The sequence below is a fragment of the Acipenser ruthenus genome, chromosome 14 (assembly GCF_902713425.1).
Source record: "Acipenser ruthenus chromosome 14, fAciRut3.2 maternal haplotype, whole genome shotgun sequence".
Lineage (NCBI taxonomy): Eukaryota > Metazoa > Chordata > Actinopteri > Acipenseriformes > Acipenseridae > Acipenser > Acipenser ruthenus.
Genome location: NC_081202.1, coordinates 33,516,517 through 33,542,874, shown reverse-complemented (window position 1 = coordinate 33,542,874; position 26,358 = coordinate 33,516,517). Strand labels below are relative to the sequence as shown.

The 26,358-nt window shown below is 39.6% G+C and overlaps 1 protein-coding gene across 3 annotated transcripts in view; it reads right to left on the bottom strand.

Annotated features, from left to right (window-relative positions):
• The window catches only part of LOC117419743 (synapsin-3-like), a 198,558-nt gene that overhangs the window by 26,169 nt on the left and 146,031 nt on the right, over positions 1-26,358 (bottom strand). For all 3 annotated transcript variants that reach the window (XM_034926276.2, XM_034926274.2, XM_034926275.2), the window contains exons 7-8: positions 13,000-13,062; positions 3,751-3,893 (exon numbers count right to left, since the gene is read on the bottom strand). In XM_034926276.2, coding sequence (XP_034782167.2) covers positions 3,751-3,893; positions 13,000-13,062 — 206 coding nt within the window. The remainder of the gene's footprint in view (positions 1-3,750; positions 3,894-12,999; positions 13,063-26,358) is intronic.

Below are 26,358 nucleotides of genomic sequence, written 5' to 3'. Positions count from 1 at the left end.
CTAGTGCATACAGAACAAATTGCAGCTTGTTATCTCCAGGAAGGAATGGAAATAGAACCCAATGAAACTCTCCATTGCAGATTCCAGCTGCCTTTTTAACTGATGCTGTAAATTGGGATTTTTTTTTTCCCTTCATACAACTGTTGAAAAACCTGGAAGCAGACTGGTACTTTCACGGGTTGATGGTGTGACTCTGAATCTGGCGTTGGGGTACTGCACTGATGAGTAACAGGAGCCTTACAAGACAAACAGAGTCATAAAAAACCATGCAAAATCAGTGTTCTTGTAGCTAGAACAGATCATGCAACATTTTCAACATTATTAAATGTCAGTGGGACCGTTTTCTGCTGTTAAGTGTACTTTAGTGGAACATTAAGAAATACTAAAATACAAATCGCAGTCACAGGGAAATGTCTGTAGCAAGGTCTTTGGGGTTAAAATGGAGATGAACCAGGGCCAGACAAAACAACCTGAAATGCCTGCTATATGTAGAACACACTTTTGTGTATATGAGCTGTCCCTGGCATGATTATTTTATGTTAAAGCACTTAAATTCCATCACAATTGGTAAGAAAGCAGGTTTGACTTTCACAGATAGCTGATAGTAGTTGGTCTAGTACCCAGGACTGCATTTGGTAATTTTACTGATGTTTCAGCAGGAAAAGTCTCGAACAAGGCAGTAATCCTTGAAGAATGTTCTGAAGGGAATGCATGACCAATTTAAACACCTTGCAGACTCGTCAGGTTAAAAAGTTTTACGCTGTCTGGCTGAGCACAAAGGTTTGAGGTGAAAATAAGGATATACATCATGGGCTGAGCTGCTGAAATAAAGGAAGCATGAGGTCATTTAGTCACACCGGTCTAAAAACATTACACACAGAATTGTATACAATTGAAACAAACTGTAAGCATAGCTTACATTCCCAGGGGCCTAGGCTGCGATGGAAGCGTCATGGTGTTTGTTTGCACTTGCTATCATGGGGCACAGCAATGCAACGGTACAGTGAGAGCAGGCAGACCCAGCAGGGGAACGGACACAACGTTTCCACAGGGAAAAACACAGGGAGCTCCTTTTTCTTTTGCGTGCACAGAGCTACACACCTTGCTATTCCCTTACATCAGGTGAAAGACATAAAATAACACAACCTGCACTGATACTGATCGAGTTAAAGGGAAGACTGTGAGAATGTGTTAGCTAGGCATACAGTTATAAAGAATGCAACAGTTGGTTCTTTTGTGGGGGCTAGGTGGTACAGTGAGCTAATTTAATAGCCTTTCACCTCTGGAGACTTGGGTTTAAATCTCAGTAGTCGTAAGTGTAATCCACACCACAAAAGCAACTTCCACACAATTCAGCACGAAAGGCAGCCTCTGCTTGAGAGAGGCCCAGGACTGAATGGCAGACAGACAGGCAGGCAGGCAGGGGGTGTTCATGTCAGGGTTTGTCTTTGACCTAAGTTTCCAAGATTTATAATTTACAAGCCCTTAGCTAGAGATTTAGCTGACCGCAAAGGTATTCTAATAAACAAGTCTGCTGCACTAGATTTATAATAATCGGTTTAAAATGTGTGGCCTGTGATAATACTGCATCGTTTTCAGTGCAGCTCCACAAAATCTGTTGAAAACCCTGTATGTAATGTAAACACCGGGGTCACTACAGATTCAGGGTGCCTGGGAAGCTGGTGCATGAAAGGGCACCCAAGGTCATGTTCTGACCTACAGTGTTGAGCTTGATGTGTAAATTACAAGGTAAGCCCTGTCACTGATCATACTGCAGTTGTCTCTCCTGCTACCCAGGCAAAGCAGAATTCTGTCCATTAATTTTAAGCTGTCAGTTTTAATGTTGAGAGTCGAGCACGTGCTCACTAACCTAAATTACAGAGAGCAGTTAAACAGCAAAAAAAAATAAACTGAAACAGACGGCAGGCAAGCTAAATCATCTGTGTGACAGCCATAAACTTAAACTAGGGGTTAGAAGCTACTACAGAGATAGAGAGTGCACTCCATGTGTTAGTGACTTAATGGAGTGGTGATCTTTTAGAGTTGCACTTTTGTGTCAGATTGTAATAGCACTCGGTGTAATACCAGCATAATATTAAAGCGAGAGAAATGGTACAATAATAATAATAATAATAATAATAATAATAATAATAATAATAATAGAACACATTTGGTGTTTCTTACATCCACTGGGGGCACAGTGTTGCATGGGGACAGGTTAACGGTTACACTCTGGTGTCCCAGCTGCACTTAGAGAGTAGTCATGTTAGACAGCTCAACAGAGGACACAGGGGTGCTTCAAACTTGTGAGTTTTAAAAAGTCACCAGGATGTGACGAAGGAAACAGAAAGTGATCTACAAATCTAAAGAAGAACACATGAACGATAACTGTGCTGAGATATTTCAGACCTGTACCAAGTTCCTCTTTAATGGATGGGCATTTGTTTACTCCTGTTTTTATTTCCTATTTTTTGGGGGGGGGGGGGGGGGTTTATTAATTTTATTTTTGGTGCTTATTTTTTGCTATTTTCGAGATACCTCGAAATTGTTTTTATATACTGTATGAAATTATTGTTTTCAGTTACTTTTTTCTGTCACAATATGTATAGTAACTCGACAGTACTTGCACACTTAAATTGTACCTTCTTTTCTGTCTTCCTCAACGAAATCCTTATGATCATGGGCACATTCTTCTGGGGTTTTTGTGTCTAGGCATTTTTTTACATTTCGCCACAATTTGCAATTTTGTTTTAAATCATCCCTATCTAACTGTAATATAGCTTTAAATCCCACAAATAAGTTTATGTTGCTAATTGTAATCTCATTACTTAGTAGTTCAAGTTCTTTATTTCTTATTTTGTATCATGCTAATAATATGAATAGACAGGAGTAAACATTTAGAAAATATATCCTATTTAGTTTCTTATCAGCATTACTCCTTACTTTCCCTAGAGACACTAATCTGGTTTAGTAACTGTGCAGTATGTTGTACTCCCTAGCAAAACACCTCCTGTAGCATCTTCACAGTCCGCGGTTTTAGAACAGCTGTCCGCTTGTAATCTTTTCCACGGCAGCTGTTTTTATGTTCCTGCAGTGCCACACATCTCCCCTGGCTAAGCTTAGGAGCTTACCTCATATCAAGGCAACTTTCTACACCCTGGCTGATGCTTTGAAGACTACCACTGGCTAAATCCCTGCTGACCTCTGAACTGCTAACGCGGGGACACTGGCTGCTCTCTGAATTCTCTATTGTGTTCCTGTGGACACGACAGCTCCCTGTACATCACTGTAAGCTTGTGGATTAGCTTGCTCTTTCACTCCTCACAGAAACACGCGCTCCTCTCTTTCCTCACTGGATTGTGTTTCAAATAACCTCTCAGATCTCCGAGTGTCCCTTTCCTGTGAGGTGCTCTGCAATCCCTGTCATGTAAAGTGAGGGGTCTGAGGCTGGCTTTGTAGCCCCCTGCTTATCTTTCGGCTATACTACAATGTTCGTCTCTCACTAAAGGAATAACAATCGGAATTTCGGGTGTGGGTCGGTCAGGATGGATGACCTGGAGCCAAGACAGCTTGTGAAGCCCTGTATCTCTGGACAACTGCACACCCCAGCATGTGTTATTTCTTCCATACTCTTTGCGGTTTATTAGTAAGGAAAGGTACAAGGGATGAAGAATGAAACTCTTGGGGTACTGATAACAGCAGGTTAATTCGTTTTGTCGTACTATTCTACAGAAACTGTGAAGCACTTACATGTAGGCTTTGTAATTGCTGCCTATCTTCTGGATCCTGACGTCATACTTGGAGTCGATGTAAGGCTCAGTGGTAGCGTAGGTTTTCGCCAGAGCCACCACGCTGGCTATATCTTGGAAATCAGAATGACTCTCCACCTTCACCTGCAAGAGCCAACAGAGAATCAGTCAGGAATGAATCTACTGTTTAACCTCTTAGTGCCTTGGATGAGAGGTCTGGACATGTCATTATCCCTCCTATGTACCCAATGACGAGAGGCCTTGATATATTGTTTAGGTCTTTTATAGTGTGTACCTTTCCAAAAAAGTGGGGTCTCTTCAATAAAGACAACGCCTCTTTCTGGTCACATGGGATTGCAATGTGATCTTTTATGGAAGTTGTGATGCAGGTTTTTGGGAAGACTACAGAGGCAGGTTTGAAATACAGATGCTGAAGAGAAGATGAAAGGTGACTGTGACAGAAAGACTATGATTCTTGGTGGTAAATCTCTTTCTCGACCTGTGAGGGCGCTAAGTAATGGGAACAGAGTACTCTGGACTACTTGGCCTGACACTTCGTTCCGAGGGTTAAAAGGAAGTCGGTCATTTAGAAAAGAGACAGAGCTTCGGTACACTAACTCATTGACCCGGAAGGGAAAAGATGTGGCAGCTGCAGATCATAAAAAACAGCTGCAATCGTTTACCAAGGAGTGACAGCATAAATAGGGGTCGAAGCAATGTTATCTGTTCCTTCGTTTTGGTTGTGTTATTGACCTGGAAGGACCCGTACTGTTGTGGAGATAACCGTGAGTGTTTTGTTTTGTACTGTCTATTTGTTACTTGTATCACTAGACAGCTAACATGTTCCAGAGCTGTCACCAGAGGCCAGCACAAACCCGGAACAACACTTCACTTGTTTCACAGTAACTTGTATTGTACCACAATCGCTAATTCACGCACTAAAGGGACTTGTGTATGTGTTTTTGTTTTTAATGTGGGGATACAATAACGGGACTATTTCGGGACCAGCTTGGGGATTATAAATGTAAGTAATACACGCCGCTGTATTACTTCCCAGCATTATTATTTACTGTTTGTTTCGCCATCAGGCACTGGACAAAGCAACTAAAAACAAACAACTGTCTGTCTGATCTTTACCTGCACCTGCACACTATTAACCACTTTGTCACAGTGACAAATTCAGAATTGCAAAGGCAACCCGTTTCAGACATTGTGAAAAGAAAAGATGCCTACTTAAAAGCAAGACAGAGAAAACCTGAAGGCCAGCAAAAAGCTCTTGAATCCCACATGCAGGTACAGTACGAACAGGAAGACATCTTTCTAAACTTTACTGTGCAGGTCACCACCAAGTCATGTGACATTCTGAGTGTAATCAGGTAGGTTATTTGTTACACTATAGATAAAGTAAAATTAAAATGAATACAATCCTTGAATTCCAGGTTATTCCAGGGCTGTTCTTCTGCTGTATGTAATGTCACTTTCAGTGTTCAAATACTTTTCATTTATATGTTTTTTTTTTTAAAGGTATATTAGATTTTGCTGCACCTCTGTAATCTAGCACACTGTCCCAAGCGATGCCGGATTAGACAGGTTTTACCGTATATCAATAATGTAATGTTATTTGCTGGTGAAATGCAAAGACCTTTAATATAATGTCAAGTTGCCATTTTTACTGTGATGGCGTTCCATTTAGCTTGTCAGTGGAAAAGGTTAATATAAAAGAGGCATGTGTAAATGGTTGACGTCATTCATACAGTGGCACCAACAATGTTTATATCCAGAGTTTTTCCACTGTGCTGTATAAGTTCAATTGTGTAAAAACAAAGTTTCATCTTTCATTAAAAGGTAAGTAAGGCTTCTGATTAAATCTCCTTCGTTCTTTTTACTGCCGCTTTACATTTTGATGATGTTTGAAATGCTTATTGCAATTACTCAGATAATGTGTTTTTTTGATAAGTCTGCGTAAAGTTCAGAAGCTGCTCTTCAGTACTAGTTGCCCAACATGGACATATATAATGTACACACGTGTCTTTATATTATTCAGCACCAAAATCATCCAGAGCACAGCTGTGTATTGCCAGGAAAATAAAGGAAATTCGAGACAAAAATGTTACATGGCACTTGCTCTTACTTGTAGAAAGACACTGATCAATGTACAATGTATCAATGGCAGCAACTAGAACTGAACACAGACTTAACAAATACATATCAAAACACAGTGTTTGAGTAATTGCAATCAGAACCACTCAAAGACTGCAAACATCATTAACATGTAAGGGGCAGAGGTGTGGCCCTGAATCTGAAGAGACCAGAACGCCACTAAAATACAGATTTTTAAACTTTTTATTTGTATATCGAACTTCTAGTAACACATGTAACAGGCAATGCATATATGTCATTTCTCCAAGTATTTCCACAACGCGTCTTTCTCCGTCTTGTCATCGATTACCAGACAGCGTTGCGGAATAAAATAAAGAACATTAATAAATAATTCAGGCAGCAGAGAATTCATTTGGAAAAATAGGCCGTGCACCCTTAACCCTAATGAATGAAATTCCATTAAAAATAAAGTATATACTGTGCCTTCAGTTCTGTTGTCAATTCAACGCCTGTCTTCTTTCTATTCCTTTATATATATATATATATATATATATATACAGCTCTGGAAAAAATTAAGAGACCACTGCAAAATTATCAGTTTCTCTGGTTTTACTATTTATAGGTATGTGTTTGGGTAAAATGAACATTTTTGTTTTATTCTATAAACTACTGACAACATTTCTCCCAAATTCCAAATAAAAATATTGTCATTTAGAGCATTTATTTGCAGAAAATGACAACTGGTCAAAATAACAAAAAAGATGCAGTGTTGTCAGACCGCGAATAATGCAAAGAAAATAAGTTCACATTCATTTTTAAACAACACAATACTAATGTTTTAACTTAGGAAGAGTTCAGAAATCAATATTTGGTGGAATAACCCTGATTTTCAAGCACAGCTTTCATGCGTCTTGGCATGCTCTCCACCAGTCTTTCACATTGATGTTGGGTGACTTTATGCCACTCCTGGCGCAAAAATTCAAGCAGCCCGGCTTTGTTTGATGGCTTGTGACCATCCATCTTCCTCTTGATCACATTCCAGAGGTTTTCAATGGGGTTCAGGTCTGGAGATTGGGCTGGCCATGACAGGGTCTTGATCTGGTGGTCCTCCATCCACACCTTGATTGACCTGGCTGTGTGGCATGGAGCATTGTCCTGCTGGAAAAACCAATCCTCAGAGTTGGGGAACACTGTCAGAGCAGAAGGAAGCAAGTTTTCTTCCAGGACAACCTTGTACTTGGCTTGATTCATGCGTCCTTCACAAAGACAAATCTGCCCGATTCCAGCCTTGCTGAAGCATCCCCAGATGAGTCCAATTTTCAGCTTTGCCCAACACCTGGTCGTCTAATGGTTAGACGGAGACCTGGAGAGGCCTACAAGCCACAGTGTCTCGCACCCACTGTGAAATGTCTTGGAGGATCGGTGATGATCTGGGGGTGCTTCAGCAAGGCTGGAATCAGGCAGCTTTGGCATGAATAACTTTGCAGTGGTCTCAATTTTTTTCCAGAGCTGTGTATATATATATATATATATATAATTTGGCCATTACTAATATGTCCTTAAAACTGTCTTAAATAGCTTGCCAGATTATTAAATTGGTATTAATTAGTTCAATTAGTGCAATGGTTTTTATATGCTGTCCAAACTGTCAGAACAATTTGTTTTAAGGGTACCTGTCTAAATATTCTTTGGCGCCACTGTGTGTACTTTTTCTCTTCCTTTATTAACTTTAATTGGGCTATTACAGCATGTGGTGCTGTTAATGCCCCATCACACATCCAATCATAACCATATATTCAATTGCACATATGCTGTCGCTTATAAAAGTTTACCACAGTCAATTTACATTTTTTCCCCAATGATTTAACTATGCATTTATCATAGTTTTGCATGGTTTGTCATGTTATGAATATCGTTTACCATACCTCTCTTTTACAGTGCTTTCCTGTGCTTCACCATGCTTTTAATATGCTTTATCTCACTTTGCTCAGCTTTTACTATGGGATGCTTTTCTAAGGGGTAGGTAACAGTAGTGGATAGGTTAATAAAATATGTGTTTGTTCACTGTGCTGTTTTAGCATTTATTTGCATTCTGTTTTTGCCTTTCTCTATTCTAGGTTTTGCTTTTGCCATATCATTTTTAGGTCCACTTATGTATTGTTTTTCTATTTTATCAAAAAAAAAATGAAGTAAAACAAAACAGTTGTGGCTTGCGCACACATTTTTGACATTGCTTCCTGCAATCAAATGTTCCAAATCAAACGAGATAGTTATCAAATACCTTTGTGGTTTTTTTTTTATATAACCGTTGCTAAGCGACTGTTGCTTTCAGCTGAAATCCCTTTTGTATTCAAGTTGTGGTGTCTCACAATCATGTTCAGTTTCACTCTAAAATGTGTTTCAGGGTGGCTTCTTTAGTTTATTTATCTGTGCACTCTATTTGATTGAGTGCTTGTTGGCTTTCCAGTTTGTTTACATCTCCTGAAGGTAGTTTTAGCTGCAGACTTACCATTGAAATTAACACTTTACCCCTGTATACAAGTTATCCATAGTAAAAGTACCATGTAAAAAAGGATAGTGAAAGCATGGTAAAGTGTAGGTACTAGTAATGGTAAATGGTAAGCATTTTAAAGCCCACAGAGGTATTGTAAAACATGGCAATTCAGTGTAAACTATGGTAAATGCATAGTGAAAACTGCAAACATACTTTTACACAGGGCAGCACTTCTTTCTGCAGCAGGAGGGAATACACATCGTTTGCAAGCTTTGCTGTTTCTTAAGCAAGCAGAACGTTGAATGGATTTCAAGTCTATTTGGTTTCCAACTGTTCTTGTTAATACTGATCTACTGAAGAAAATGAACAGGTCCCGAAAACAGTAAGATGGGAGTGCTGCTTGACATGGTGATCCAACATGAAATCTGAATTAATAATGAACTTAGATGCTGTATACTGCAGTGTTGCTATGCAAAAACAAATAACACAGGAAAAAAATGTGAACAACACACTTGTACTTACAGCAGCACAGAGTGATTGCATTATTATAATTAGTATTACATGTGGTAAGCTATAATGTTCCTAATTGTATAGTCTTTATCCATCAGTAGGTGCATCACTACTTGCTGATAAGTGTCCCCTGTAGATAATAACACTGTGGACGCCCAGATGTCTGCAGCCAGCTTTTCAATACTAATCCTGTTACATGAACAAGAAGTAAAAAAATGACCTGAGAGAAATCGGTGAAACATGACATATATAGTAGCTAAAATTTAGTTAGACCCGCTTGTCACTTGGGGTATGTCAACAAGGTTTATAACAAACAAAATACACCAGAACTGTACTTACTGCATGTCTGTAATTAGATATTGAGAACAGCGATTTTATAAAATGTATTTAGAATGAAAAAGAGCCAGTGTACATTGAAACCAAACCGGTACAGACCAAAACTAAAATCCCAAAACATCCTGCCACTTTGCTTTTGATTTTATTTTATTCTATTTTATTTTATCAAAGGCTAAAAGCAGTATGCTTCCTTTTCTCATGAGAATTCCCTCAAAACGACTACAATTAAAAACCACAAATATGAACTTTGATTTGTTCTGGAACATTGTTTAGGACTTTCCATCTCTCCCACATCCCTCCCTGTAGACAGCAGACAAAATGTTTGGCACATTGTGTAATAAAATCATTCCAAAATCTTCATGCTGGTGTTGTGTAACAGTATTAACATTGTGGAGGGTAGCACTGGGGCGGAACAGGCAGTTCGATCCTCCCTGCAATCTCAATGAATCTGAGGTACAAGAGAATTAAACCTGCAAGAACACTCAGAGTTCTATTCAACGTTCTGATTGTGTAAATGTAAATCAATATCTAGGTTCCTTGCACACCAAAGCAGGAGTATTTAGCATGGTCTGTCAGGATGACTAAATCTGACCATTGATTATTTATAAAATGTGTATGCACCCCTGTAATGGGTACACCCCGCCCCTGTGCGTATTTTGTATTATTTTGTATTTGTATTGTTGTATTATTATTTGAATGTAGGTTTATTACACTGTTGTTTTAGGTTGGCAGGGAAGGGTTAATTGCCAAATCACTTCACGTGTAGACTGAACCCGATTGAATGATTAACAACCAATCAAGCTCAGGCACAGCTGTATAAAAGAGGCAGAAACCATCAGTCTAGGTTGGGTGTTCACTTGTTCGTTGTGTTTGCTTTATTGTCTGTTTGTTTTGGCCATTGTGCCCTTTTGTTTTGTCAAGTGTTTTGCACTGCTGTTACAGATTCTCACCTGTCGGTAAGATGGGACTGAAAGCAGCTCTCTAACCTCTCCTGCAGATGAGGTTGGCTCTTTTGCATAGTGGTTAAGATGCTTGTTTGTGGCTTGCGTGGTCATTGCTCCATGTCCAGCCTTTTTTTTCAATATTTTTTTCCCCACGGGTCAGACTACCCAGTGATCACAGCTCGTCAAACTGCCTTTCAGGCAATGCTAAAACATCCGAACAGGTAAGGTAGCAATAAAATCTGACAGGAATTCCTGACATTCCTATGAGCTGCAAGCAGTGAGGGGCGCACTCAGGGGCTGCGTCTGTCTGCATCTCTCTCCTGGATCTCCCAGCAGCACAGCAGCCTCAACCAGGTTTCTAGGAAGAATGGTGACTCGCTCATATTTCAATGCAGTAGTGAAAATGAGGCACGAACCGCACTTGTATCAAGGGACTCTATATATAACCAATTTTAAACAGCAGCGTGCCACAGCTTACACAAACAAAACCAAACTCTCAGCCAAAGAAAAATAGCTTAAGAAAGAAGGTAAGAAACATAGAATATATAAAATAATAATAAGGGTCTGAATATATTACCTCACAAAAATATGTCTCTCGTTAGTTTTGAGACATATTATTGTGTGATAATATATTCTGACCTATATATTATTCTCTCTCTCTCTCTCTCTCTCTCTCATATGAGCTTCGTGCCACTATTCAGCAACAATCATGAAGGATATCTATGACTTCACAAGGGGCATGATAGGGGGTGCAACCGGCTGCATTGACCAATGTGTCCATCAGGACAGACTCACCGGGTGTGCCTTGAATGGCAATGTTTTCAGAAAACCCGGAAGCAAGTTGTGATGGATCAAGCCTGCAGAGTTGTGCATCATATTGTGACAAGCAACAGACAAATGCTACACTGACCCAAATCACACAAACCTGCAACACTGGACAAACAATGCAGGTCTGCTGAACAGTGCACTTTGCAGCAGGTCCCTGTTTTGTGGCCAGTCAGTTTAGAAGCCAGATAATTATACATCAGCTTAATATTACCCCCTCAAAAAATCATTTTTACAATATGAAATAGAATAAAATACAGGCTCTTTGGCTATATATTGATTTGAAGCTATTCATACAATTCAAGGAATTGATATTTTTAACCGGTTCTTCAGAGAGAACTTCATAGAAGGCTCCTCCTTTTTTATGAAAGAAACCTCATACTTGCTCCCTTCTCTGATCTATATGCCTATTTTCTAGAAATTAAAAATGAACTACAATACCGAAAGAAGGAACCCCCTATGGGTGAGGCACTGGGCCCCCCTTCCCAGCTACCGATTTCCACTTTAACCGCTGGGGACATTCATTCTACCGAGCCACGGCTGTAAATTCAAACTCCATCAGTAACATGAGAAAGTATTGCCATGACCTATTTCTACTGTATACACATGTAAAAGATTAACATACATACAGATAGACTGATGCCTTCATATACCCCCAGGTACTGATACTACCAGTAGCTAATACACGATTGGATACTGTGACCCGGAAGTTAAACTGGAGGTCAACCAGAGCCAATTGCTGTGATACTGGTACATCACAGAGAATGAATTAGATACCACTGACCACCTTTTTGAGAAACTGCAGGACAGCAAACCATATACTCGGGAAGAATTCTGTGTGCATAAGGAATGATAATAGCACAGGAAAATTAAAAGAATTTTGTCGGCAGCTGTAAAAATGTTTAATTTCACCTTGTTTGACTTTAATTTATTTGTATAGAAAGTGAACAATTGAATTTCATGGTTGCTAGCTAAATCTGTGTATTGAATAAGCGCTTTTCTAGATGTATGTAAAAACTATAATTCTCTATCGTTACCATAACAAACAACAATCTACTTTATAACAGTTTTGTGTGTAACAAACTGGATTTCATTGATAAAATAAAATAGTCTTTATATTAAATAACTAATGAGGCTTAAAGGAGGCTGTGTGGTCCAGTGGTTAAAGAAAAGGGCTTGTAACCAGAAGGTCCCCGGTTCAAATCCCACCTCAACCACTGACTCATTGTGTGATCCTGAGCAAGTTACTTAACCTCCTTTGGGTGAGACGTAATTGTAAGTGACTCTGCAGCTGATGCGTAGTTCACACACCCTAGTCTCTGTAAGTCGCCTTGGATAAAGGCGCCTGCTAAATAAACAAATAATAATGAGTTCAGGGATGGAAACAAGACTCCTATTGCATAGCAGTCTCACCCATTCCAGGTTTTACTACAAATGTAATTAACCACAGTGTATATAGTAGGTAGGTAACAAGCTCAAGAGTGTCTTAATAAACTCATAATAAAACCAGGAATGAATCAAACAGCTATGCAATGGGAGTCTTACTTTTATCCCTGGAATTTGCTAAAAAGCATCATGTCCATACATTTATTGTCGATTATTTTATGTATCATAATGTAATTTGTCTTAAAGAAAAAAAAAAGTTGATTTCAAGTAACTGGGTTTGCTAAGTTTTTGGACCAGGAGCAATTTTTACCAAAAGGAATTACAGACTTCTAATGTTTCCAAACTAGGTATAAACAGTGTATTCTGTTTACTGGATTGCTGGTAACTGCATCTAAATTGTTTATAGCTAGTTTTCAAACAGCAGACACTTTAAATTCCATTCCAAAGGACTGGAGCAAAATTGATACAGTATCTTGGTCAAAAGCTTAGAAAAATCTAACGCACATTGTATGCAATTTCAGAGCACTAAACTCCCCATAGCTGGATTTGAACCCAGGTCTCCAGAGGTGCATGACAAGCTAATGAATTAGCCCACTGTGCCACCTGAGTACACTTTATTCAAATTAGTCTTTTACAATAATGAAACTTGGCTTACCTTGCCCATACCGGCGTGAGCGTGCCCGAGCTTAACGACTACAGGAAAGGTCGCTGTTGTGAGCTGTAATTAAAGAGAACAACAGGTTAACCCTTTAAGGTACAAGGGACATACGGGTCCCACACATAAAACAATGACGACTTTCTTATTTTTAAAATGACGTGCACAAACCAGGGTTTACAATTTACTGACAGGTTAGATCTGGTCATCCAAATGGTCAGTTTGTACAAGCGCTGTACCTGAAGGGGTTAATAGGGTGTTTGTCGGTTTACAGTCACACATTTGAACCACAAGTTAGTGTTGAAAAAAATGGTGTAATCCAGATACACGCTTTCAAGTAATTTCCCAATGAATTCAAAATTCTGCTGCTCGCCTTGTATTCTCCCAGCCTCGCTACTCTTATGCTACCCCTCTGCTTAGCAGCCTTCACTGGTTACCTACCTCTGCTCGCATTCAATTCAAGACCTTTGTTCTTGCTCCTCCTCTACTGGCCGACTGGTCATGCCTTCCCTCCATTCTCCACCTCCTCTGCCCACTCCTTCTCTTCCCTAGCCCCTCTGTGGTGGAACCAGCTAGTGGAGAACTTCAGGACCGTTCCATCTCTCACTGCCTTCAGCTGCCTCCTCAAGACCCACCTGTTTAGACTGCGCTTGTAGATCTCTTGATCGACCTCTCCTACTATGCACTGGACTTGCCCGACCTCAGCACCACGTTAATGGATCCTCAGCTAATGCACCATCCTTGCACTATTGCACTACTAATATGTAATTGTAGATATGACTTGTTGTAATGCTAACTTGTTGTATCCTAGTTCATATTGTATTTTAGTAGTATTATTTGCGCTTACTGTAATCTACACAGTATTTAAATATTGACCTTGCATTGTAACCCTTTACTGCTCTGTAACATCTGTAAGTCGTATTGGATAAATAAATAAATAAATAAATAATGATGACATCTACAGCCACTTATTAAAAAGAGTGAAATCCAGCTTAGCTTTAGAAATGCTTTCCTCCAGACTTCGGTACATCTTTTACAAGTCACTTTACACGGCTGTCTTATATAAATACAGTATATATTTTCAAAAAAGTTTAATTCGGTCTTTAATTAACTCATATTTTTTGAAAGAAGAAAAACACATGTTAGACACATGGTAACACAATGAGAAACAAACACGTGTGCTCCAATTATGATACTCTATTGTTTGGTTCTTGTTTTGTAATATTTACAGGAGGTTTTACTTTTTTTTTTTTTTAAATAGGACTTAATTAAAGACTATCGTAAACACCTTAAAAAAATCTTTCCCCTTTGTACTTTTCAAAACCATAGCACGGTGTGATAACAGTGAATTAAAATGAAGTTTATAAAAAAAGATAGCGTACAGCCCCTGACACAGCTGTAAAATCTTAATTAGTAACAGTACCCTACAAAAGTTTATCACAGCATGTTCACAGTTTTCCCGTGCTTTTCTCATGGTTATACTATGCATTTATCATAGTTTACCCTGGTTTGCCATGTTTATTAATATGCTTACAATGTATATGAACATGTTTTAAAACAGACATGCCTCCATATATCCTATATGCTGATACTCTGATACTCAAATCTCAAATCTTGGGTTTGGCCAAACCAAGTGTCATCATAATTGATGAAGTGCCTCTCTGAAAATATATCAAAGCATAAGCATGCCATGTGAACAAACAGCCGGACACATACCCACAGATTTGATGCTTATAATAGAATGTACTCTCTAAGTCTGATCGTAATTGCATTTCAAACACACTTTTATGAAATGGCTTTCTTATCTTAGTGGGTTTTAATGTAACTTTAAAATTGCTGCTTTTGTATTATTATTATGTGTATACTCTTATGTAAATGGTCTTGTTGTGGCAGTTGTATGTGTGACATGCTATACAAATGTATTGTGGTTTGTTCTTTTTTTCTGCTATGTACTGTACAGTGCTTTGTGATACTTTTGTAAAAAAAAAAAAAAAAAAGCACTATATAAATGCAATAAAAAATAAAATAAATAAATATATAAAAATAGATATGACATAATGTGCAGACAGACAAGCAGACTGTCTGCATATACCCTCAGTGCTAAGGAATGTCCTTTTTATGTTTAATCATAATTACACATTTCTAGACATGACTGATAGACAGCCAGACAAACATCTCTAGATATGACAGATAGACGGCCAGACAAACAGACAGTCTGCATCTACTCCCAGATTATGTAACTCAATAATTTGTGCTGAAGAGGGTCATCAGCCACTTTCATTACAGTCACCACTGTATTATCTCAGTCGCCCAGTTGAGGGTAATAAAACTAATGTTAAACTGGAAACAAGCAAGCAAGGACTGTAGTTCAAGGACTCAAAGGCGTCTCTAAACTGGTCTTTAACATTGAACTCTGACCTTGAAGAATCTGGCCTGGTACAGACTGAGATTACTGTCCGTTTCTCTCCCACATTACTAAAATATCATACTGTCTCTCTAGCAGGGCCAAGGCTGATAAGCCCCGTTGGATTCAAGGTCCTTGGCACAGACCTGATGACTGATCAAAAGGACACTATGAATATTCTCTTTGTGCCCAATGAGATTCCAGTTTCCAGGCACTTCATAAACCTGGCTCTGGATTTCACAGCTCTGCAATAAAGTAGGGCAATAGTTGAAACTTCCATATCAGGTAGGAAATGAGGTGAGATGTTAACAATTGGAGCAGCAGGGGGTGGGTGGCAGATTGCCATTGGCCTGGGCGCCAGCTGTTCAGCAGGCTGGTTGTGACAGACAGTGAAAGGCAGTGTGGCGGCAGACACACGGGTCACTACCCGGGTAACACAGGGGTTCACCCGCAGGTCTGGACGTTTCCAAACACATCTAAAGACTTACACATACGCACACACATACACACATACATACCTACACAAATGCACACATATACACATGTGCACACACATACATATATGGAAGGCCATCCAGGTCAAAAACTTATTTAGTACACATTTCAAATATTTAGTATACATTATAATTTGACTTTAGTACATGTTGTAATTCTAATTATTGCGCGTACTCATTTGGCCAATTAGATCACTGAAAATGAAATAAGAACCAATGAATTTAAATAAAATAATATGTGTAATAAATTATCCAATTAAAAGTCGCCTTACATCTGCCATTCCCGCCCAATTAGTGGCGGTATATGGGTAAAGTCTAGTGAAAGACAGATAGACTCGGACCGTGTCACAGTCATCATTATATGTCTCAAGATCTATATTTGCACCGTAGAAGAACATTTCTCGCAGCCATGATTTGCAATTTTCCTTATTTTTTTAAGCTTATTTCGTGTCTGAAATTAAAAAGATGTTATCCTGAAGGTGATTGGCTACTCTTGTAATTACGCTGCATGACTGAAAAATGACCAGCCCTTATGTAGAGAATGCGTAGTTCATTTACATTTATTTAGAACACGTAGTATTTTATGTATTCTAATTGGTCCAAATCAATATGTGTGCTAAATATTTGAAACGCGTACTAAATCACATTTTTGACCCAGGTGGCCTTCCATATACCTATGTACACACACACTCACACATACATTCACACATATACACGCACACACAAACACATACATACATACACAGGCACACACCGTACTGTCAGCAATGGAACTAAGACTCCCGTTGCATAGCACTTTGATTCATTCCTGGTTTTACTGTAAGCTTAATAAGACACACCTGAGCTTTTTACCTATAAACTGTGGCTAATCAAGTTCGTAGTAAAACCTGGAATGGGTGAAACTGTTATGCAATAGGAGTTTTATTTCCATCCCTGTACTGTACCTTACTGGTGTAAAAGTATATGTGACATACAAGACTAGCATAAAGTCACTTTGGGTATATCCACACAAGCCATGGTTTACCTAGCTGAACTTGGGTTCCAACACAAAACTAGACGCAATAACATAAATTGACCACAAGGGGCACTGTTGAATTCTGGAAACTTTTCAAACCTAGCCGAAAAACCCTGGAAGAACCAAAAAATGAATTTGAAACCAACCAACAAGGACAGGATCTGCTTCCAGATCAAGACGGACCCACCCTGTCCTCTCCCTGCTCAAACGCTTTGCTCACACCACCAGTATTTATTTGTCCGTTCGTCTGTTTTAAAAGATCTGCCAAACTGAGGCAGCAGAGCAGAACACAAGCTGTTAGGATGCACTCAGTGGCACTAATTATAAAGATAAACACAGACAGATGGCGTAGAGGAAACGCATTAGCTACAGTTTAGGTAAAAAGACTTAAGGCCAGGAGACAACTTAATGCTAATAATAACTCAAACAGGCCCTAGAGACTAAGGACATGTTTGTTCGCACTTCAATATAAAATTATGGTTTCAGAGTACGACTGGTCAATGAATGCCCATGACTCACTTCGAGATGACTGCATGTAAAAGTTAATATTCTCTGCTTTCTTAAACAAAAGTATTTGAATGGACTGTGCTGGAGATTCCACCAGATACTGAAGTGAGAATCTAATTATCTCTCACGAAGACAGCAAAGCTACTGCAGGCCACCACAATACTGAAAAAAAACACTAACTATTTTTAATAACACAGACAATGTCTTGTTTGAGTTTGTTTATCTTCAGCAATAGGGAGGAGAAGGGATTCGGAGCATTTTCCATTGTCTTCTGTCGAATATCGGAGGTGGGATCTTTCCAGACTGGCTGTATGTGGCAAAAGGAATGGTCCAGAAAACAAAAGAAAGGATCTATTGCTCAATGATGTCAAATGCTTTTCTGTGCTGCATCACCGCCCCACCTATTGAAGTTCCCAAGACAGGAAAGCAGACTGCAGACATAGAACCAACCCACCAAGACTTCCTCCTCTTTTGATCCTCCAGACCACGATTTCAATCAGCGCTCCCAAATAAACATTTCATATCGGATGGTCCAAGCGGCGGAGAATGTACTGAGAAACAAAAAACAAAACGAGGAGGAAGTAAATACAATTCTAGCCAAAAGCTGTTGGCATTGCCTCCCCTCCTCCCTCCTCCGTGCAAGAAAGCCTCTCCCATAGAACAGATTCCTACTCATCAAAAGCTGGGCACACTGCTGGTGTGTACTGCCCTCCTTCATACCCTCATGCTGGGTGTTACATGTACTGGCTTCCTTTGTACCCTCATGCTGGGTATTTGTACTGCCCTCCTTCATATTATTACACAGCAAGACTAATTTTTTGGAAACCCTGTGCTTCACAATGTGGTATTTGACCTGACAAAAGTACAGAAAAAATTGTTCTAGTGAATCTTACACTCGAGAGCGGATGTCAATAAGTTACTAGCCCCTGGAGGACAAAGGCCATCCCTGCAGGTGTCTACTTGAGCTGACCAGGAGCCTGGCCCATTGGGTCCGCAGTAGCACGATGAGTTTTGCCTCCCTAATCCACAGCCAATGTGACACTCCCTCCAGAATCCCCAGTGAAGACTGACGAAATATGGTTTATCTTGGTGGCAGTAAAAAAAATATAATTTTCCTAAAACACTTGACTACTGAATTGACAGTCCATTACATTCCAAACAAATACAAAAAAACAGCAGCGGAGCCAGCGGGCAGGCAGGGTGTGCGGCCGCACCCACTGGCCCCAAAAATGAAGGCTGGTGGGCCCCTCTTGACTGCCCGAACACACACTTAGAAAAATACACCTCCACACACACATACCTGAATACTGTTGCCGTCCTATTAAAAATAATTGATTGCTTTCAAAACTACACAACCCAGAAGCCTAGCAATGATGCTTGTAATATACGTTTTTGTATCTTTATTTGGCCATTGGATAACGAGAAATCAGGTGGTTTTATGGGCATTTCAGTTGGTCTGTTGGTCTGTCTCTTCTGCAGTACTGCCTGTGTGAGGAGTGATTTGAAAAAGCAACTAGCTGTTTTGTGAGAGTTTTAGTGTGTGAAATAATTTTGGAGTTGTACATACAGAAAAGACAACATTACCTGAAAAAACCTTGTCAACCTCCTGATTAAAAAAACGTAATTTAATTGAATTTAATTTAATTTAATTTAATTTAATTTAATTTAATGTATGAATTCATTTATTTAGTTATTATTGCAAATCCGTTACCTCTTCACCCCCTCACACAAGGAAGCGACTCGGTGGTTGAGCCCGCCCTCCGTCCCCCAGGGTGATGCTCGGCCAATTGAGCGCCACCCCCTGGGAGCTCCCGTCCTCGGTCGGCAAAGGAATAGCCTGGACTCGAACCGGCGACGTCCAGACTATAGGGTGCATCCTGCACTTTACTGGATGCGCCACTCGAGAGCCCTGCATTTTATTATTATTTTGTTCTGTTTTTTCCTCACTATAATTAAAAATAAGTCAAAGAAAGTTTGAATACCGTAGCCTCCCAGGAGACCTATTTTTAAACCTGTCCCGGCAGGGGGTAGGAGTCTAAAGCCTATCTGAAATGTGAGGAAAACCCATTTCTTTTCAATGTCCTTGTATTTTTCAATAAACCCAGTATTCCAAAGCAATCTGCTGGATTCTTAGTACCTCAATAATGGGCATTAATTCTAGCCAAACATTTGAACCTCCTGTTATGTTTTCAACTATTTTATGTACTGAGTCTCTCCAGTTTTTGAAAATGTATCGACTTTTATTTTAGCGTTGTTATGGTCTTGAAAGTCTACTTTCTGCATTGCACTATACAGTAATTCAGCACTTCGGCTACATCTGCTTCAATATACGATCACGACACCAGTAAATTATAAGACAAATATTTTAACAACGGGCCCCTAGAGTAAGACCCGCCCCCCACCCCCCGGCATGAAAAGCTAGCTCTGCCCTTGCAAAAAACAAATATGTTAAACCAAGCAGCCTTCCCCAGATCTATACTGGAAGTTAGGAACAAGCATACGCAATACTGACATTTGTCACAGCACTTTTACTGTACTGCAATTATCTTTTCAATCACTACTTTGGAATTATTCATATTTTTTATTAATAAATTATTTTATGTTGGAGAGTTCATTTAGTAGTTAGGTGAACTCACTCCCCAATTGTACCTAGAATGAATGCAAATACTAGAGACTCCCATTGCACAGCACACCTGAGCTTGTTGCCTATACACTGGTGCTAATCAAGCTCGTAGTAAAACCTGGAATGGGTGAAACTTCTTTGCAATAGGAGTCTAGCCCAAGTGAGATGCTGCTAGCTTATCAAAGCCCGGGGTCAAATGTTTTTTTTTTTTCCAGTTCCACCCTCCAGACCAAACACTGCTGCCACAGTTTTTATTATGGGGGTAAAACAAAGAAGGTGGTTTCAAGACAGTAGAAATCAGACTACACAGACTCAAATCAGACTATACAAACAGCAGCTCCAAAATCTACCAGGAAAAGCCAAGTTATTTATGTGAAAAAGTACACATTTAAAACATTCAGAGTAATGTCTGATGTCTGAACTATTAGGAAAGGAATGTTAGGTATATCCAACATCTGGAGCTGGGAGCTGCAAGCTGTAAACACCAATTACCTTGGCTGACTGTTAAACACGCCATGGAAAAGAGCAATTATATATCCACAGCAGCCCACTTCAGAAGTCTTCCAGGAAAGTGCACCGATTCTCAGCCAGTGCTGCGGTTACACTGCACCGCGGCACTGTTCTCCAGGGATACTGTGTTACTACATCCACATGGGCAACACATGCCAGGGGCTGTGAGACACCTTCTCAGGGACCTCTCTGCTGGGAATTACTAATGTGTCTTTACATCAAGCTTAATGAGAACTTGCTCAATTGCTCGAAGGCAGGTCTAAAGGTTGCCCCAGCTTCAGTGTCATTATTAAACTCCAGCACATGAATAGAACCTACACTCCAAAAAAACCCACCCCAACTCTTATAGAAGGATTTCAATAAAATGCACCAGAATTAAGGTTCAGTAAATTTGGTCTCTTTTAATAATTTCAATAATTATTTATTTTTTTCTTTTGTATTTGATGCATCGATGGTTTTGGAAATGGATATATAGATGTATTAATAGTTTCGCTATATTCTGATTTTTTCTGAAAAATGGAAAATCAACAGACAGTGTTTTTCAATAGCACACCCTTGACAATCCTGCTCGGTTTTCTACTTTTAACAGACATCTGATGGAAACAAAGAAACGACTCAGCATGAGTAATTTCAAGACTGAGGATGGATGCATACTAAACAAAGCACTCCATGAACAGTCATACTTTTTAGGTAACAATTACAATATATCAAAAAGAGAGTATGCTTAAATATAAATAACATAGATCAAACTCTGCACTTAACCTTGTAAAAAGTTTACCACAGTACTTTTGCATATTTGTGCAGTTTTCCCATGCTTCCTCCATGGTTATACTACACATTTACCACAGTTTACCCTGGTTGCCATGTTTATTAATATGTTTACCATACCTCCCTATTGTTTACAATGCTTTCCTATGCTTTACCAATGTTTTCACTGTGCTTTATTGCACTCTGCAATGCTTTTGCTATGGGAAACTTGTATAAGGGTAACATGAAAAGCAGTCCATCTATTAACTGTATGAACATGTTTTACAAACAGACAGGCCTCCAGGTATCCTACATGCTGATACTCTCAATAACAGGGGATCATAATTGATGAAGTGCCTCTCTGGATATATTTAAGTGTTTGCGGTGTAATTTGGAACAGTGTCATTCACCCAGTCATTATGATCATTGGATCTGAATACAAGGTACTGTAAATTCCCCCAAAATATTCACTCAGGAGCACTGCATATGAAACAGTTATCCAATGCTAGATCTAGCAAGGATGGTAGCAGAGGTGATGATGATTTTGCAAACTGAATTGAGAGATTGAAGTAGATTATAGGATGACACAGAGGGGATTATGGGATACAGGCCAGGCTCTCATTTAAAGCCCCCACCATGTCTTTCACACCAGGACTGTAACATTACCGGCTGCCTCCCAGACCACGACCAGCGCCAGTGCTCCAAAACATTACCTTCGGTCAGGCAGACCTTGATCATGCTCTGTGAAACCATCTTGACATCAGTTCTCTACTTCAGTACTATAAACCTCTGTGAGGAGAGGGCTATATCACCAAAGTGAGCCCTTTCTTTATACAGTATTTTATTTATTAAGTGTCTATTTTAATCAGCGTAGGATCTTATTAACACCATCCTCATATGTATATGACTTTGTTTCAAACCTCATTTCACTCTATTTTTATTGTACTGTACTGTATGTAGTGTTGTTAGTATGCTGGACTAATGCAGAGATAAAGGGCAGTGATATCTCTATATCCGTCACTGTTAAAATCATTACAATGTCACCCTTTTTATGGAGAAGACAAGAGTGAAATGATGATTCTATTCCGTCTTGCACATTAAGAAGCAGTTTTGGACCGCATCATCTCAGAACCATTTATATTAGGAAAAGCCACATAAATACTAGAGCTGCACGAACCGATTATTCGAATCAAGCTTTCCACAGGCGAGGGTCATTGGTGCTGATCGGGCTAATTTACCATTCAAAGAGTAACAAGGGAAGAAACAGCTGCTTGGATTTTTATCGACCGCTGTTCTCCACAGAGTCTGAGAAAAGCAGCAATCATCACACATCCAAGCAGCTGTATCTCTACTTGGAATCGTAAATTAGCCCAGTCAACACCAGTGACCCTCACCTGATTGTCAGCCCCTGATTTCTGGGGAGAGCGCAATCTGAATAATCGGTTTGTAAAGTACTTATAAATACACCAGCCTCCAATAAGTATAGGTGCAGTTGTAAAAATACAGTTACTGGCAGGAAAGAGACCCAGGAAAGAAACCCAGGAAAGAGACCCAGGAAAGAGACCCAGGAAAGAGACTCAGGAAAGAGACCCAGGAAAGAGACCCAGGAAAGAGACCCAGGAAAGAGACTCAGGAAAGAGACTCAGGAAAGAGACCCAAGAAAGAGACTCAGGAAAGAGACCCAGGAAAGAGACCCAGGAAAGAGACCCAAGAAAGAGACCCAGGAAAGAGACCCAAGAAAGAGACCCAGGAAAGAAACCCAGGAAAGAGACCCAGGAAAGAGACCCAGGAAAGAGACTCAGGAAAGAGACCCAGGAAAGAGACCCAGGAAAGAGACCCAGGAAAGAGACCCAGGAAAGAGACTCAGGAAAGAGACCCAGGAAAGAGACTCAGGAAAGAGACCCAGGAAAGAAACCCAGGAAAGAGACCCAGGAAAGAAACCCAGGAATGAGACCCAGGAAAGAGACCCAGGAAAGAGACCCAGGAAAGAGACCCAGGAAAGAGACCCAGGAAAGAAACCCAGGAAAGAGACCCAGGAAAGAGACCCAAGAAAGAGACTCAGGAAAGAGACTCAGGAAAGAGACCCAGGAAAGAGACCCAGGAAAGAGACCCAGAAAAGAAACCCAGGAAAGAGACTCAGGAAAGAGACCCAGGAAAGAGACCCAAGAAAGCTGCAGTTAAAGTGCTGGTGCGCACGTTTATTAAACAAACAAACAAACAAACAAATAAACAAACAAACAAACAACCAAACACAAAAACAGGAAGGAGGGCAAACAAAAAAGACTAAACACCTGTAGGCTTGGCCAGGGGCAGAGTAACCTATATGCAAATTGCGCTATAGCATAGGGGCCCCTGCGAGGTCGCCGTTTGTTTGGGACATTTTACAAAAACTGCATGCGGGCGGATGGGCCCACACACACAGGAAGCGAGGCGCACAGAAGCCTGCTTTTGGTTAATTTTGTTCTTTTATGACAGCTATGCATTTCTTTCTCGATAACAACATACCTGGTCTCTGAGTCTCTCACGCAAGCAGCTTCCTGCTAATGTACAATACCAAATGCCCCACGCCCTCTACCTCCTGGGAAAGATCCCTAGTCCTACTACGCCAAAGTAACACACTACCCATATTGGAATGAATGTTATATCCACAGATATTGATGCGTGTTATTGTTACAATGTTTAGCAACAGTCATGTAAATACTAAGGTGGGCACCTATCAAGTGTTTGCGACGGCATTAAGGCCATAGCGCCGAGTTTATGCCGGCCTTAAAATTGCCCCGTATGTATGACAGATGTTAGCACCGCCAAAATGCGCTCCGCCGTGCAATGCGCTCCGCCGCTCATTAGCCATGCACGTTAAGGCGTGTCGAGCCTTAATTGTATGCATGGGAAAATTGTAGGTGGGGCTCATTTGGAAATTAAGTGTGTGATATTAAAATGAGATTTATGTAGCGGCAGAACAGCAGCACCGGCCCTAAAAGGGCCCAAATTTCAAATTAGTCTTATTTGGGCTCAAAGAAAAAGTGAGAAAGCAGCTGACAGGAAACAGCATTATGGCAGCAGTCATAGGGGCCCAGAAAATTCACTGAATTTTTAAAAGAAATTCACGAATGACAATAAAAAAAAACAAAAGAATTTCACAGAATGTCACGAAACAGACATTTATATATATATATATATATATATATATATATATATATATATATATATAAACAACACTTTTTCTATTTACACTAGTCTACTGATGTAAGTTGCCTAAATGTGTAACCAAAACCAAGGCTGAAACATTTTAACAACCAGCCTAGCTACTGAGTCAACTTACATTGTACATTGTAACTCGAATCGCTATTGAAACAATCTTTAAAAATGTAACAAACTTCTGCTGGAAACAAGACGTTTAAAATTGTCTGTGTTGGCTGCAAAAACAAGTAACAAGCAGACTAAATAGATTGAAATTCAGCAACATAAATCTTTAAAACTTATATTGACACATCAATTAAAATGATCTTGTAATTTACAGCCTATTTTGCTGCCTCTAATCCCAAAACTGAAGCTTTTGTGTTTTTCTTTATTCGCATGGTCGGACATCTGGGAATTTTGCACTCCAAACCGAGGCTGGGGTGAAAATCTGCCATATTATTGCTATGTTTACAATGGGAAACTGTGCTGTGTTCAACACATTTGTGCTATAAAATGCCCAAACAATGTGAAGCAGCTGGTTGTACTAACTAACCACAATTTGATGAATGGAAACAAGCCTTCATTTCACCATTTTCCAAAGGACAAACCACGAAAGAAAAAGCGGATAAATGCCTTAAAGAAGCTCAGGAGAGACAGGTCCAAATGGCAGCCATTTGCAGAATCCAGGATTTTTATTATAAAAATAATAACTTATATAGACCTAGGATACATACCTATTGGCACTATCACTATGATTTATCACCTAGGAAACATAGGATGACTCATTCTTTTGCTTGTATGAACTACACTAGGTATTATTAAGTAGGCCTTTCAGGACAAGTTTACATACATTTTCCATTCATATGTATATGCATCTGATGCACATTTGAACAAAAACAAGCAGTAATTGAACTAATATTATCACTTTTATAATAATTATTATCTGTACTGTTGCTGAGATCACATTTCTTATAATCATCATCATAACTTCCGTGTGCAGAGATACACTGATGGACTGACCTTTACATCTTTACAGGATGAATATATAAATGGGGGGGGGGGGGGGGGTTGTAGGGGCAGTTATCGATGTTTGCAGCCGATAATTTGGCTGCATATCGTTCTTTTGCAACATATACTGTGTGTGTGTGTGTGTATATATATATATATATATATATATATATATATATATATATATATATATATATATATATATATATAAATTCTGCTGCTATTGTATATATTAGCTATTGTATATATTGATTTCTGTCGTATGGTTCAAGGCAATAAAGGCATACACAGTTTTACAAGCCTCATGCCCAGCTATGATCAACAAAAAAAAGCCTACATAAAGTGTTCAGATAAGTTATCTAATTCAATTCAAAGATGCTTCCTCATTACTATTGATTGGTACTGAAAAATGCTATTTCAAATGTTGCATATGATTCGTATCAAATTAGGTTTATGCTGGGCTTGTTTGTATCCGAATATCTCATAGAGAGCTCAAAGCAACCCACGAAGACACGAGTGAGTCTCAACAGGGCTGACGGACCACCCTGTAGTGCAGGGCTACTCAACCCTGGTCCTGGAGGACCGCTGTCCCTCCTGGTTTTTGTTCTAACTGTACACTAAATTGATTAATTGGACCAATTAAGCTTCTAATAAGCACTTAATTGGTCCAATTAAGTAATTTAGGGTACAGCTGGAACAAAAACCAGGAGGGACACAGGCCCTCCAGGACCAGGATTGGACACAACTGCTGTAGTGTATGAACTATATTTAAGAGTGCAGAAAATATAAACCGTGTTCACAGCACTGTATTGGTGCATAACCGTAGAATTGTATAAAAACAATATAGGCTATGTAATAACAGCAGACAGAT